The 17,040-nt window shown below is 38.4% G+C and overlaps 1 protein-coding gene and 1 long non-coding RNA gene across 2 annotated transcripts; one reads left to right on the top strand and one right to left on the bottom strand.

Moving 5' to 3' along the window:
• Positions 1–7: 7 nt before the first annotated feature.
• cers1 (ceramide synthase 1) lies at positions 8–16,465 on the bottom strand. The gene is made up of 7 exons (XM_082139287.1): positions 15,220–16,465; positions 7,791–7,950; positions 6,856–7,036; positions 5,831–5,992; positions 4,611–4,758; positions 3,819–3,943; positions 8–3,073 (listed from the first exon to the last, which is right to left on the bottom strand). The coding sequence occupies exons 1-7, from the start codon at positions 15,481–15,483 to the stop codon at positions 3,031–3,033; spliced, it is 1,083 nt and encodes a 360-aa protein (XP_081995413.1). The 5' UTR covers positions 15,484–16,465; the 3' UTR covers positions 8–3,030.
• Positions 7,979–12,638, top strand: LOC309476435. The gene is made up of 2 exons (XR_014198147.1): positions 7,979–8,061; positions 8,182–12,638. It is a non-coding gene; the product is annotated as an uncharacterized lncRNA (long non-coding RNA).
• Positions 16,466–17,040: the final 575 nt, after the last annotated feature.

Below are 17,040 nucleotides of genomic sequence, written 5' to 3'. Positions count from 1 at the left end.
ATTGCAGTTGGTTTCTTTGTACAGTTTTTATTCAATGGAAAAACATGACATGACAACATGTTTCAATTCACCAATTCAACTGAAATAGTTCTATAACAATTGAGAGAATACCTGTCACTCCTTCTGATCAGATCAAAATCAAGGAAAAGAGTGTATAAATGGTCCAAGAAAAATGTTAAAACAAATAAAATAACCTTTTTCAATGTTAAATTAATCAGTATAAATCCCCTAGTTACCACTCTAGTTAAAAAAAATAAATAAAAAAAAAAGTTACATACAGAAAAATTTTATAAACAGTAGGCCTAGTAAGAAATTACAGTGCGACAATTAAATATGTCGATAACCAAGATATAACAATATACCAGGGTTTTTATTTTGGCACTTTAAGAGAATTAACATATTTTAAGTATATTCCCAATGTGATAAAATTATTTACGCTCTCCACACTTGCATTCTGACTGAATAGAACAGTGTTGAATGGAAATTAATAACAAACGATCCAAAACTTATAGAGGACATTTTTCATTAAAGGCCAGTGGAGTGTATGGTGGCGTTTAACGTTTGTTTCTAGTTGGTAACGCAAGTTTTTTTTTAGCGCTGTCGAAATTAAGTTATCGTAAGGAAATGAGTAGCGAATGCAACCCTTTTTGCGTAATGACTCCAAGAAGCTGAGTGTAAATGTTGCAAAAGTTTCGCAGAATGAGGATTATTTAGCCAGAACTGCATTAACAACGTTTTATTCCAGTGATGTGACAATGCCAGGTAAGAAAAGTGGAGACCAGAAACTGTCGACGCTTCTTCAAGAGTACCATTGTAGACGTCTGCTGTATAAATGATTAACGTTTACATGGGAGAAACTCGGATCAGAAAACAACAGCAGCATTTAAATAGCTTCAAAGTATATTTAAAAATATAAATATATATATATTTTTGCCATCGTATTGGGTGAACTATCTCTTTAACAGCGAAACACCCCAAATCATAAACGGCTAGCACAAGCTAGCATAACGAACGGAAGACATGACCTCAGCGACGTGCAGATCTCATCGACATTCGCGTTCAATATTCCACCTGAACGCGAAGATTATGAGCATTATTAACAGAACTTTTGATACAGCAGGCAAATAAAGGATTCAAGTATTGCGATAGTTTTGGAGTGATCAATGTCACGACAGATAATATCAGTTCCATTTCATCTTTTGTGGTGTGATTTCGTAAAGTATCTCATGCGTTCCTGCATACGACATTTGCATTAAATACTTCGATTAATTTGAGTAGCTAGTAAATGTTTCTCCATTGTAACGGACTGAATAAGCATCTAGGACTAACCATTGTTTCCACTGAGTTATCAAGTTCTCCATTCGTATTTATATAAAATAAACACGATACATCAAAGGAGTGTATTATTTTATTTTTTTGTATTTTATTTTTTATTTTATTTTTGTCGTCAATCCGAAGCTTCTGTGACGCAACGGATGCTCGCAGAAAGAAAGAAAAATCCACTGAAGGAATGCAAGCAGTATTTTTGTAATCCAAACATTGAAAGTGATTCCCTTTCACTCATCTACATTCAAACACGGTAATACTGTACAAACATGATTTTGATTGATGCAGATCAGGCTGATTTTTTTTAGGTGGTGGTAATCTGTGTAGTTAGTAGACGTAAAACAAAAACAAAAAAACAAGGCAACCGATGTACTAGTACGGTGGTTCTCAACTGGTTTTGCTTAAGGACACAAATTTTATATAATATTGGCCTGGTTTCACAGACAGGGCTTAGATTAAGCCAGGATTAGGCCTTAGTTCAATTAAGGACATTTAAGTAGCTTTTATAAACATGCCTTAGGAAAAAAAAAACATCTTGAGACAAAACAATGGCACTGAGTCATATTTTAAGATGTGCAAGTTGCTTTCAGTTAAAACAGCTCAAACATGCATTTTAGTCTGGGACTAGACTCAAGCCTTGTCTGTGAAGCCAGGGGTCTGTGGGTCATACAAAGGTTTAAAGAAGGGCTTAAAATTGTAATGTATTAATATTAACATGAAAGTATTCTGTATCATTTTTTTTTTGTACAAATAACAAAACATTCTAAATTTAAGATGCATCGTGAAAAGAAAAATTACAATTACAGATATTAAGTCTTGTTTTCTGAAAAAATTATCAAAATTAATCAAGTTTTTACTTGAAACAAGAAAATATATATATAAGATGGAGTTTATTTTTCTGACCAATATGAACCCATATTTATTGTGGTCTCTGTGTTTTTTAAACCTTGCAAAGTTATGGTTTTTAAGAGGTTGGCATATGTCTAATTTGACTTTCTACTAAGAATTTGTGACGAAATACCATTGAGTGTGATTGGGTGTACAGCCTGCCCTTTGATGCCAACAACAAAATATATGGTAAGAATTTCTATTTATTTTACTACTGTAACTATTCATGATTTCATGGTTACTTGCATTTGCATTATTTGCATTAACATTCTATGAATTTAACATTGCCTTCCCCTGCTTTTCAGATCAGATCTTCGACCAATTGAGAACCACTCCACTAATACCCACTACAACAAGATACGTACTAACTCTTTTTAATGCCTTCACTCCTGGAATTAAAATACACCAGAAAAACAAAAAGTCTAAATCTAATCAAACAAACTGTCAACCACAAAACCTGATTATAATGTTTTCCACTGTTCTCCTAAATGCATGGTATTGTATTTAAATTTCCAGAGATATCCTAGTCACTCTCGGCATAAGTTCCCGATTTAAAAAATAATAGATTCATTTACTCGTTTAACTTAAATTAACATTTTTAAAGCAATATATGAGACGGATAACAAATAACATTCACAGTGCTATGATTATATTATAATAACAGTGATTAATTAAAACAAAGACGATGGTTGATTTGTTTCTTATTCTCTGTATGACTGTCCAAGCACCTTGGCGATCCGAGGGTAGAATCAAACTAGGTCACATTAAGTACCTTGCAGTCATGGTTAAGTGCCTGCAGATGGCAGCATCTAGATATTATTGATGTTTCTTCTTGCTGGTCCCATTCTGCACATGTTTCCTAAGAGGAAGGAATATGCATAAAAAGCACAGAGTCAGGCTAGAAAGAGGTGATCACAGGATGCATGTGGCATGGTTGGATATCACTTCACTTCAAGGTCAGAAAGATAAGGACAGGACTAATGCCATGATGACGCTAGTCACATCTACACGAGACTGCACTCTCATCCAATCGCCAATCAGGTCAAAACAGACTGCCACACTCTGTGATCTCAGATTGCGTTACCCTAAACCTAAAGCTATTGATGTCAACAGGCATGTGGCACAAAGCTACCTTACCATGTGGTTAGAATATCTAGAGCTATAACAAATACTGGCCAACGGTGAAACTTTTAAAGAACTAGAGCCCAGATTTGGCAGAAATAAAGTGTAGAATATAGCCTTGTTTTATATACGTCTAATAAGCTTTATAATTTTTGGTAAAGCAAAACTACAGAAAATTAACATTATGCTGCTTTAATAAAGTTAGGTTGGAATGAGCATATTTATGGGTTAAGTGAACATGTACATCACCGCATAATTATAATTACCAGTAGGAATAACCAAAAAATGTGGTTCAAAATAAATTATTTTGCAATTGCACCTTTTCAACTTGAATGTAGAAACTTCCCAAGGGGACTTTGAAGGACCGATGTTTTTAGGTTTCTAAATTCTGCCTCAACTGCTAGTCAACCACACGACTTCCTTTTTATTACGTGCACATGCTGTATACACGAACCACAGACTGCTTGCATCTCTCCACTTACCCTTCGTTAGACATCTGATCATTAGTGTCTGTTCTCTCCTTTAGTTGATCTTCCTCGTACTCTCGGACATCGTTTACTTCCTTCATCTGGCCCGTCAGGACCTTCGCCACAAACAGCACGATGAACTGAAAAAAGAGCCCAAATGTCTTGACATTTTACAGACAATTTTCAAAGCAATAAGATAGAAACGCAACTTGAATGGGGTAAATGCTTGTAGGTTCTCAGCTAGTTACCAAAAGTTACTTTGTAGGTTAAAATTCAAGTGGACAGTTAATGGGATCTGTCAAGGTAGTGTGCACTGTATTACAAGAAGCTTGGGGTTAAGTATCTGCTAGATAGCTAGCTAACATGAACTGATGCCACTGATAACAGGGCAATAGAAAGAAGTCGTATTAGTATAAGATTTTATCTTAAGCAACTTAAAGTACACTTATTCCTGGGACAATATCTCTAGAGCAGTTGTCTCTAACCCTGTTCCTGGAGGAACCCCAACTGTACGTATTTTGGATACCTTGCTTATTTGACACCCATTCAAGGTCTCGAATCTTGACTGTCAAAGCAGGTGTGTTTGATTTGGAGACAACCAAAATCTGCACGGTTGGGAGTCCTCCAGTACCAGGGTTGGGAAACAATACTCTTGAGCGACCTAGGGCCTCTCTAATGGACTTGTTAAAGGGCACCATGATAATAGCTCTCGGTGGACTCATTAAAAGGCTCAAGCCAGCAACCTTTGGGTTACTAGCACTGAGCCTTCCTAAACTACCACTGTCTTCTGAAACTACCCATTCTTACCAGGAACCAGTAGATGTTCATGAGAAGCAGAGCAAGCAGGAGTGTGTTGAAGAAGAAGTAGAAAGGGATGTTGGGAACTGACTGGATGCTGGTGATGCAGGAGGCCCACATAACTTTAAGCGGGAACCAGTACAAACGGAACCAAAACCTGCACAAATGGCAAGAACAAACTAGATGAAGCCAACTACATCTTTCGAGCATCCTCTGGACACAGGCTAAATGCTAAGACAACACACACAAAAACACAGCAAAAGTGCTAACAAGTAGTTGTTACATGAACAAGGGATTCTGTGGAGCAGAGGTGGGAAATCTGGCCTTCGATGGCTCCTGTCCTGAGCTTAACTCTACCCCTAATCAAACACCTGCCTGTAATGTCTAAGTAATCATGAACATGTTTTCAAACTCTGCAGTACTGTGGACCTCGATGGTCAGAGTTGCCTAACCCTGCTGTAGACCCTTATATGGGTAATTTCATTTAATCAAATGGGCATGTTTATGGATGAACATCCTTTGTTTTTGCACAGCATTCCTATCATTCTTTCCTAACACTAAACCAAGGTTACTCAATCCTGCTCCTGGAGGTCTACCTTGCTTCATAGTTTAGGCCCAGAAATTACTTTAGAAAAAGTTTTGTTCAAGCAAAATAAGAGGGTAATGTAGGGTGACCATACGTCCTGTTTAACCAGGACATATCTGGCCAGGATTTCGAGATCGCCCAAAATGCCCGGGATTCGGCTTTTGCTTTCTACAGTCACCATTCATTATGTTTACATTATTACGTTATTTGACCGTGACACGTACGTGCCAGCTTTGCAGGTCATGCATTCTGATTCACACGGATCCCGATCGAGACGAAAACACATGAATTTTCTTAGCCATGCTAGAACGCACATCAACCGATCACTTGTTTAGTGTTCATGTAAACACTACATTCAGATTAACCAATCGGAAGTAATTCAGTACTACTGAATCAAAAGGTGTACATGTAAACAAGATGAATGGCGACGAGAAAGCAAAAGCCGAATCGCGGATATTTTGGGCGATCTCGAAATCCCGGCCGGACATGACCTGGAATATGGTCACCCTAGGTAATGATCATTTGATTGGATTGTTGTTCCAGGACCATTAAGTCAACTTTAATTCTTGTATACATTTTCCATGCTGTGTCATGTTTGCATCAATAACAGCTTCTGGTTTCTTGATCAACAGGCAAGCCTCACCATGTGATGCTAAAGCTAATGGCACCCATGTTGGACAGGACATCATTGATGAAGTACTCTTTCCCTCCCCGGATCTTGAAATAAACGTTGACCTTGGTGAATTCCAACTGTATGTCATTGATGTCGTGAAGAAAGAGGACGAGAATGCCAATGTTGTGGTATCTGAGGACGATATGTTCAAAAACAAGAACAGTGATGAGTGGTTTATGAACTGTGGCTTTTAGTGGCATAGCATTTGAGCTAATTCTTTGTATTGTTTATTCTTTAAGATGCAAGTTTTTATTGTTTTAACCTGGGTTTGAAATTTACTTTTTCACTCACCGGCCAATTTGGCTGCTAAATTTTTAAGTTACCGGCCATTCAGAACTTCTACTAGCAAAAAAAAAAAAAAAAAAGCAAGAAAGAAATAAACCAGATTTACTACGTCCCAGCTATGTGTAGATATATATATATATATATATATATATATATATATATATATATATATAATAAAATTTGGACTTTATACATTAATTTCTTATTCAAACAAAATCCTGTCATCCAGCCATCTCCTCCCTTCCTCTTTCATCCTCATCACCAAAAATGTGTTTAAGGTGGACAGATCAATACAGTTAAAAAAATAACAATTCTTTTGTTAACCAAATGCTTTTTAATCTTCACTATTGCTTCAATGCAAATGAACAAGCACGCTGTTATTTGTAGCGGGTAGACATGTGAATGTTCAAGAAAGCCAGATATGAGCAGATTCTGCGCAATACGCTGTATTTAATATATCATGACGACTCACGAGTATTTGCACTAAATCTGCACAGATTTGGCAGATTTACACAAACTTCCCCAGCAAAGTGAGTAAGCATAATAAGTAACATGGCAAATTGGCTATTGATTTGACAGCGTTAGCCGCCACTGTTGTTTTTTACCTGCATTTGGCGGGTGTTAAAGTCAAACCCTGGTTGTAACTATGAAAAAAAAAAAAAACAGGCTGTAGATAAGCTGCTTTAAAAAAGCCCGTAAATTTGCCTGACCTAAAGGCGTAGGAGAATGTGATCAGGGCCAGAGTGATGATGTGATGCACCACCATGACGAGGGAGTCCTTCCTCCATGCATCCATGTAGACCGTTGCATATATCGAATGGCCGTAGAAGCTGCCCTGGATAAGGTAAGCTATCGCAATATCGGTGGGTACTGACATCCCACTCTTCCAGTCTAGACCGAAAAGACAGAACAAAATAGTGACACTCCACAACCATAAAAACAACACCACCAGATGGTAATGACCTTGACTTGCTGACAAAAAGTGGACACTGGCCTCATAAAACAGATGGTTTATGCTGATATAGTAGAGATTAAAGCTGTCCATGTGTTACTCTCCAGGGGTGTTCAAGATGCCATTCATTTTCAATTACAGTTAATGGTTTCCATCAACAGCAATCTTTGCCATTGTGACAATCTTTATTGGGATTTGTAAAGTAGTATCGTACCATTCATGCAAATGAGTACTGAGATGATACAGCAACTACCAATTGGAGCGTAAATGGTTATCAGTGGCCTGATAAGTGAAAATGTGATTTCAGAATAACTGTAATTATATTGATAAGGAGTGTTAACGGATAATAGTAACTTGTGACCTTTAATGTTTATTCACTATATTAATCATTCATATTAGTGTTTATTCAGATTTTTTGTCATTAAACATTGACAAAAGCAATCACCAAAAATCTTTTACTCAACAAATGGGCCTTTCCCAACATGTGGGAAAGTTTCAAAACTTTCAGAAGTTTCCTGGGACTTTCAAGGATCCTGTACATTTTAAGCATTAAATTGTATTTTGTACCATCTGACATCTTCAAGAGTAGCAGATAAACTGTAAACTAAGCAACTCAAAAAAGCTTGTAACTCAAAAGGGTTGAATTAAATAATGACATGCAATAACAGGATGTGCGTCAGCTTTAAAGCTTACCGTAAAACACAGACGGAGGGTTCTGAAAGAAGGAATAACTAGTGAAAAACAAAAGGTAGGTGCTGTATGACCATGACATTGTGTAGAAGACCAGCTTCCACGCGCTCTCCGGCATCTTTGAGACATCTTTTGATGGAATACAACACCATTGTCCAAAAGGCTGTGGAAGACAAGAGGAAAGAATGAAACATAGCAGGTGTTCATTCATCAACAAAGAAGACTTCTAGCAACTGAATTGCAGAGGATCAATGATACTACACAATCCTACCAGGTAAGATTATCCACAGAAAAGCTCATGTTGTACACACCTGTAACAGTAAATTTCGACTCATTTGTGCATTTAATTTGCTTAGAATTTAATGTTTATAATTTACAGTGTATTTCTTCCTAGGTGCTGCCGCCTTTGTGATTTCACATAAAAGGATGAGTCATGAAAAGGCCATTCTAATTAGCTCAGACATCAGATGACTCAAACGACCCATTGACGGTAATAGCCTGAAGCTAAAGTTGTACTCCATCCATGCTAAACTTTGTGTGTGCTCACGTGCCTTCACCTTATCTCTCCCATGACAGACTATCCTGCTTGTGTGGACACAAAAGCCGAATGTCACAGTAACTGAAGATGCTAAAGGCTTGACTTAATCATTTATCTATTCACAAGCATCACCTTCACTTGGCGTTATCTAATCTGCACTCCCGTCTGCTAATTACAATATATGTATATGTATATAAAAAAAATAGGCCACTGAATATAGACATATACGTTGGCATCATTTGACCTCTCTTGTGCTCATAGTCTCATGGTTGCCTCTGATTGGCAAAGAGGCAATGTGGTGCGCACCGCAGGATATCCACCACGTGGATTCTGCTCTCCGCCTCCACCCGCTGGGGTTATTTATAGAGGCCAGCTGTCACCAAAATGCTCCACCCCCGTTCCTCTATCATCACCACCTCTAGCTGAGTCCCGAGGTTCAGGCTGACTGCTGCTGATGTTGGTGACTGCATCATGGCTGTGATAGAGAGCACACATCCCTTCTCAGCTGAACAGCCTGACATTGCTCTGCGCTCTAAAGGCCACAAATTTATCAAAGAAAAGTTTAGGCAAGTCTCAGAAAGAAAACCATGAATGAGATCTCTTTAACATCCCAGTTGGTTTATCTAGAAGTTCAATGGAGACTGATTCTGATAGATTCTGACTTCAGATTGATTCTCGCGTGTGTGAAAACACTATGAAAATAGACTGAACACGTTATACGCATGTGCATGACATCATCGTCTTCTGAGATTCACGTTTTTGTTGTTTACACAGAGACCGTTTTCGGAAACTTGCTCTTTGAAACCCGTTTTCAGGCACCCAAAACGTCATTGTCGTGTAATCGAATGGCCAAAACGCATAAACAGTTTTACGTTTTTAGTTGAAAACAGTGTCGTGTAAACGACGTTAGAGTTAACGATGCCGACTCGCCATCTCCGCAGTGAATGTGCCTATAGAGAGAAACGCAACTGTCATACGGATTACATAATCAGAGAGTATTTGTTTTCTATTTGAATTGGTTTGTTTAAAAGTAGACATTTCATATTTCTCATGTCTGTGAGGCAAGTAGCAAAAGTTGAGTTTCGGCTCATTTACGGCGTTTCTCATGGACTGCGTGAATTTGCCACTTCCTGTGTGTTTTTTCTTCCTGTGTTTATTACGGTGTCAACTGTGTTTAATTGGTGTCTCTTGTCATTTCTCCTTGGAATTTGCTGAAGAAACTTGATACCTAATTAAACACAACTGAGCTTTCCAATAAGTCTACTGAGCTTTGGAAGAGCAACTTAGAAGTTTCCTCTGGGAATGCTTGTTATGGAGGACACGTTGCAACCCATATTAGGCCACCAAACTACTTTTGCTCCATCTCCCAGGACATGAATGGCAAGCAAAACCGAGGGCTGAACTGAACCTGATGACCGAATGCGACTGAAACACATTTTGTTCTAGGGTCTCGTATAAGAGCCGACCCGTCGATTAAACATGCAGTTTCCATAGCAACTATTTGAGGATAGCAGGTGGTTTTGTAAAATAAATCAAAGACAAATCACAACAAACACAATGTAAAAGAACGAGTCCATCTCCCACATATGTGAAATGTAACCTTACTGGTTTGTTGCTCTCTTTGGATCTGCGTTATATTAAAAGCGCAACTTAAAGGAATAGTCCATCCAAGAATGAAAAGTTGTGTCATTTATAACCCTTAAGCCTATGCTATAATTTTTTTCCTTAATGCAGTTTGTATTGGTATGGATCACTTGTGGTCACTTGCCATTTTAAGAAACTAAAAAGTATATTCTTCTATTAAATGTTCTTTGAATTTAACCTGTTTGCATAGCCATCGTTGTGTGTAAAAGGTCAAATGCAAAGTAAAAAACTATGTTAAACAGCACATTGCAACTTTACATGGCGGATTTGAAGCAAATTTCACTGGACAGTGAACAGAGAACAAAATTAGCTGAGGTCTTTCTTTAACAGTGGAAAAGCTACAACAAACACCTCTAAAAACGCACCCATTTTCACAGCCAAAATAACTTGTGAACTTTCTGCATCAAGTTTCAAAATATCTGTTATACAGCTGTTAGAACAAGATAAGGGAGATAAACAATGAAGACAATGTTCATTTTTGACTGAACTATTCATTTAAAAGAAACGTACAAAGATCAGAACATTCAAACAGAATGCCAATATAGTTTTAAGTCGTAATCAAATTTAGCTGGATTACAAACAGACATGACTTCAGGCCTGAATATCTTGTGCTTCTTGGCTAATAATATCCCTCTCTATGAAAAAGGGTTTCTCCTTCAATATTGCAAGATTAAACTCAACATATAGCCATTTGATTAATGACCGTTGCGATCAAATTTTACCTCAGATAAAATTCTGGCAGTGTCAGAAGATTTGAGTCTCAGTCCTGCAGTGTGACTCTCCTACGACGACCGTCAGATTCGGTCATGACCAAAATGAACGTTAGAGATTTCTTTGTTTGTAGCCACCATTTCAATCCCGCGTTTAAGGCAGCGGACAGTCACCGAATGTGTCATTGATTGATGATGTAAAACTCCGGACAAGTTTTCTCCCGTGCGTCCTTTTTTAACGCGTCTTGACTGTCGTACAGTCTGACATTAATGACTACTGAGATATTATTACAGTGTGACATGTCTTACAGCAATGCTCATGTTCCTACAGTCTGTCAAGCAGCTATCGTAAAGGACTATTATAAATCGTACAGTGTGCACCCGGCTTAAAGGGTTCATCGGAAGCAAAATTCACTTTTATAAGGTTGCATGTGGACACAACCACCATACAAAGAAAAAATCCTTTCACTCCTTTTTTTATCCTCAAATAAAGCCTAAACACTCAATAATCAAGCCGTTTGGATTTTCTGAGCAATATGACGTCATATTGCTCCGCCCACGACCACTGACGGACTGTCCCATATTAGCATATTTCCTGTATTAGCATATTTCCGCCCTCAGCCATTTGTATACTGTCCGCCAAGGCAGTACTTTGTGTCTTGTGTCGACACGCCCCATGGAAGAGAGGGGTGTGGTGAGCAGTTGCTCGTTATCATTTAAAGACACATGCACTGAAACGGGTCGCTGTGAACAGAGCTGTTTTTGAGGAGGTAAAAAGGGTGTTGTTTTACACAACCATTGAGGAATTTTAACCAAAGTATGTTACAAACTTTACACGAAGACCCTAAAGAATCATGCCAACTTGTGGAAAATGGGCATCCGATGACCCCTTTAAAGTCAGAACAAGCCCTTTTCCAATTCTTTGGAGGGTCAAGAGTCAGAAAACAGATAAAAGCATCTCCACATGGCCAGATGGAGCCACAGAGCCTCATCGTCTCACTTGCCCCTCAAACACCCTCCTCCTTCCTCCCTGTTGGGCTGAGCTGTATTTCCTCAGGCTTTGATTGTTCTCGGAATAACTAGTTTGTTTTCTGCTGTCATTTCAGATTAAGTTGATGCATCTAGTCGAGGGATCAGAGTACTTGAAACAGGGCGGCACAAAGAGGAAGGAAGGATGCAGACGACGATGCCTACCGATAATGGCATGCAATTTCCACTCCGAGCACCAAACATTTGAGAAACACATCAATGCTTGCATCAATGCTGAGTCTCTGGGAGGACATAAATTAAACGGGTGCTTTAATTGCCTTTCAGAGTCAATGTATGGGGCAGCACATTTCTAATGGTTTCCTGGTGTTATCAGTTGGTCACCATTGATGTTATTGAGGTTTTTTAATTTTTTTAAAGAATCTTTTGTCTGCATTGGCTGATAACTTTTACTGCTTGGTCAACTACCATAAGTATTTATTTTTCTTTGTTTAAGTTCTACCATTTTATTCCATTCAATTATCATTAAATGTATCTATTGAACACTGGCGTTCATTTTGCTGACAGTACCATTTTTAAAATAACATCTACAGCACTAAAGTAAAACTAGGTTCACGTACATAACATTGATTGACAATCTTGCAACGGGTAAGTAAACTAAAAATCAATGCACCTGCTGTTCTCGTAATTATGTTTGTGCCGCATGTGTTACGAATGTAAACTGGTAAAACACATGTCTGTAATTGCACTATCTTAAGAGCTGATGACCTCTGCATGTACGACTGCTGTTAAGACACCAAACTCAAAGGTTATTGTCTGCAGAATACACAGCGTGACATGATATTCCCTTGAAGCTGTTCAAACAGCCAAAGTTTATCTTAGTGGTGATGTTGTTTGCCAGAACGTGATGTTGTTGGGTAGTTTGATTTTAGAGAAGTGATTAATGAAATAAATAATCTCTGGTCCAGTGAATGTTGGTCATTACAGTCTCATCAAAGGTCAAAACAGCGTGCGTTCGGCTGCCCAGCATGCCATCAACACCTTGATTTGTTCACACACACAGTTTACAGTACTGGCCAGATGGCCTTTTGCCTTCGCGTCCATTGAGTCTGAGAACGTGAAAGTGCATGGGAACTTTAAAAATGAATGGGCCTCATTATCGCTAAGAGCTGATGCCATAAATTGTTTATTAGGTAACATGGAGATTCGTTTAAAAACCAAGTAGAGAGATCATGTTACGTACCGCATGCATGTGTTTGAGTGCAGGACATAGTCCACAAAACACTTTAAAATCTGCAGACTATGTCAGAAATTATCTCCCAAGACATACGAGACAATCTTGTGGCCAAAGTACAGTAAAACTGCAGTAGTGAGCTCACACAGCCAGAAACAGTTTCAAAAGGGCTTGTACACTATATTCCATGTCTTCTGAAGTCATATGATAACCCAGTGTGAAGAACAGACTCATATTTAAGTTGTTTATCACTAAAACATAGCATATGTAGGCTATGTGCAATATTTGGAGCATTAATGAATCGGAATGAATCATTCTTTTGAGTCAGATCTTTACAATGAATCAGTTCATTTACAAAGTTATCGGGTTCTTGAGTTCAACTCACTGACTCAATCATTCCAGGGGTTAACAGCTCACTGGAGGGGAAGACTATCAGTGAATATCAGTAGCCACATTTCCATTTCCCTTCAAATTGCGCAAATTGAATCGCTTGCATGAGGTGGTTTTTCAGGCAACTCGAAAAAGGAATATTTTGCAAAACGGCAACAGTTTTTGCACATTTACAGGTCACCTGACGTAGATGATGTGGTATGTTTGGACAGAAGACTTCATTAAACTCAAAAGACAAAAGTATCATGGGAATACTGAATTCTAAACCACAAAGAAATGCCACAATTTATCAAGAGCTTGAAGCAGATATGAGGGAGAAACACCAAGAAACACTTCATACGAGTCGCTCACAAGCATAAGGGGCTTTCCTTGCTATTAATGCTTGAATAACACGCCTACGTCTCCTTCCATTAAACATAAATGGCTAGTTATGGCTGCGATATACATAAACCTACCAACATCCGTCACCATGATTCATGACATTTTTAGTTTCAGTCGCATAACATCCGTTAATGGAAACAGCATCATTTCGGAATAGTTTTTAATCAACATATTGCAAATCTGTAATTGAAACGCTGCTATTGAAAGCTATTCTATGACTTCTATAAAAATAACTGGTCATATTTGGATGAACTATTCCTTCAAGAAGAACTAACACACCAAAATCCCATCTTGTGCCTATTGATTCATTTTTTGTTGTTGTTGCATGCAAATGGCTATATGATGACTTTAATCTTGTGATATATTGAAGGAGAGACCCTCTTTAATGGAGAGGGATATTATTAGCCAAGAAGCACAAGATGTTCAGATCTGAAACGCATTGATAAGTGACTAACTGTCACCTTTTCATTTTCTAAGTCATGCCTGTTTTCAAATCACAAACTGCAGTGCTGCAACTCTTTGCCAAGACCTCACACTCTCTTACTCAAGACTTACAGGCCAGACAAGGTCCTGACACGTCACATATTTCCGTATAAACATCACGCCAGCCGTCAGGGTTTCTCCACGTGCTGAGAGTAAAGAATTTACAGGAGGAGGAATTAAACCGCAACCCAGAGTAAACATGGATGCAGAGGCCCATGAATCATGACGGCATTGATCCCAGTAATTGCAGCACATCAGCAGAGCTCAAACGAGAGTCATCAAAACACTCTCAGGACAGGAAGTGAAACCAACGTTTGCCGCATACATCAACTTAGCTGAACATTAGCAACAAATGCAAAATGTGAGGCAATTTGATCAAGTTTATGTCTGGGAAACTTGATAGTTAATGTAACCTGTTTGCATAGCCATCGTTGTATGTAAAAGGTAAAATGCAAAGCAAAAAACTATGTAAAACAGCTCTTGAGTGCATTGCAACTTTACATGGCGAGTTTCAAGCACACTTCAGTGGACAGTAAACAGCGAACAAAAATAGTTGAGGTCTTTTTTTAACAGAGGAAAAACTACACCAAACACCTCTAAAAACACACCCATATTCACAGCCAAAATAACTTGCGAACTTCTGCATCAAGTGTTAAACGTCTGCTTTTCAGAAACAACAGCTCTTCAGAAAATGAGAGGTGTTTGCTTGTGAACAACTCCCTCAGATTACTAAAGCTAAGCATGCGTAGCAGTCCTAGTGATGCTTGACTACACAAACATCACTAATCTCAGAAGCACACTTGCTCACATCTATGCTCAAGTGACTTTTAGTATACAAATGATGATGCAAATGTCCAATGTTTCAAAACAACTTCAGACATTCATTGAGGGCGCCAATGATGCTTTCAAAACCTGGTGTTTAATATTCATTTATTTACCACTGAACTTGAAAGCTTTTCAGTGACCGATACCGAAATGAACACCGATTTTATACAATATATATATAATCGGCCTAGTCAGTATCAGTTGCATTTGTATTGACCGTGGCTTCCGAAGTATATTTACCTCAAAGATGTACACGGTCAGTCCCTTGCGCACCTTCGTCCACATGACAGCGCTCATGAAGAACATGAAGATCTCAATCCAGGTTATGTAGGCATGATCCAGCAAGGTTTTTCTGGAGAGGTCCAGTCCGCAGTCTTTACAGTCTCTAAAGGCACTGAAAATGACTGAATATGCTCTAGTGATGAGCTCAATGTAGCCAGGCATGATCTCTATCTCCAGGCCATCACTAGAAGACGAACCGTCATCCATGTGATTGGTGTCCATTACGCTAGAAATACTATAGTAATTGCTATAATAACAAGCCACTTAGGGGTTAAAAAGCAATGGAGATGCACAATGCAAAAGTGCCACCAGCTATAGCTGCTGTAAACCTTAAGCTGATTATGGCATCCAAAGTGTCCTGTCTGTCTTTCCTTGTCTTCTAAATTAAGACTGATAAACTACTAATGCCAATTAACAAATTATGCCAAACAAACAGATTCCAACATTAACCCCTAATAACAAGAGCAAAAAAAATATTATTTAATATCCTATACTGCATACATGCCATTGGAGTGTAAAAGGATTAGTTTTCCACTATCTTCTTCTGAAATCTCAATTGAGATATTATCTCTGTATATAATATATTGATATTAACACTTCCCTTTCTTAATGGTTGCAAAATCCATTGCACGGTATGTGAATCAGCATGCCTGCATTGCCTATCACAGTTCATTTATTATAGATTTATGCAGACGGCTCACAATTTAAGCATTCTCTGAGAAATTCCGAAATGATAAGTTAAAGGTTCATCAAAATCATAACCTCTTCATATTCCGCACATGTGACGTGTGTCCATACGCGAAATAGCGCGTCCTCTCCTTTACGTTATTCAGTGAGTATAACATCTCCTCTGGGTTTCATCTCATGTCGAGAGGTTTAAAGCAGAAATGATCATTCAGTGTGTCCATATGTGGGTCGAATATAGAGAACAGGTAGAAATAAAAATCGCCAAATGAAGCCTAAATGAACCTGCGCACAAAACCGCTCAGCATGTGATACATGTGATAGATACGCAGACTCACAATGGGAAAAAACACACAAAGACAAAAAACAAAACAAATGTACCTAAAATCTATCTAAAGCCTCCTGTGAGGACCGACATCCGCAGAGCACTGTGAAGAAGTTGAGGTTAGTGAACCAAAAAAAGAAGCAGATGATGGATGTCCTTGTGTTCATGTTAGTTAGCCGGTTCTTTTGAACAATTCAATGGAGTCGATTCGTAAAGCGGTTATGAATCACTTGACTGTAGCCATGGCAAAACGTCAGTTTTTGGGTGTGTAGAAAACTAACATCAATATGTTGGAAACATAAAAATAGAATAAGTATAGCGATACATGACAACAGTTTAATCGCAGGCCGATTCGAAATGGTACAATTAGGAACAAACACGATCAGCATCTCAGAGAATCAAACTGGAAAACGTAAATACATATACAATAAGAAACACTAATGTTATATTAATGACGACGATTAAATAGTTTAATTTAACACAATATTTTAAAGTCAAACTTCCAAATTGTTTTAAACAGCAAATTGTTCGAATGAACCGAATCGCCTAAATGACTCAGATCAAAGCGGCGGTCCGTTATCTTCATACAGATTACACAGAGAGAGAGAGAGAGAGAGAGAGAGAGAGAGAGAGAGAGAGAGAGAGAGAGAGAGAGAGAGAGAGAGAGAGAGAGAGAGAGAGAGAGAGAGAGCAAGCGAGAGAGAGAGAGAGAGAGAGAGAGAGAGAGAGAGAGAGAGAGAGAGAGAGAGAGAGAGAGAGAGAGAGAGAGA

Source organism: Leuciscus leuciscus (assembly GCF_965113295.1).
Source record: "Leuciscus leuciscus genome assembly, chromosome: 15".
NCBI lineage: Eukaryota > Metazoa > Chordata > Actinopteri > Cypriniformes > Leuciscidae > Leuciscus > Leuciscus leuciscus.
This window is presented reverse-complemented; position numbering and strand designations above follow the sequence as displayed.

Coding starts and splice junctions, on each gene's coding strand:
- cers1 (XM_082139287.1), bottom strand. CDS start 15,483: ATGGACACCAATCACATGGATGACGGTTCGTCTTCTAGTGATGGCCTG. Junction 4,759..5,830: donor ATTAGCTTTAGCATCACATG/GTGAGGCTTGCC, acceptor CCATTTGTGCAG/GTTTTGGTTCCGTTTGTACT. Junction 3,944..4,610: donor TGAACATCTACTGGTTCCTG/GTAAGAATGGGT, acceptor CTCTTTTTTCAG/TTCATCGTGCTGTTTGTGGC.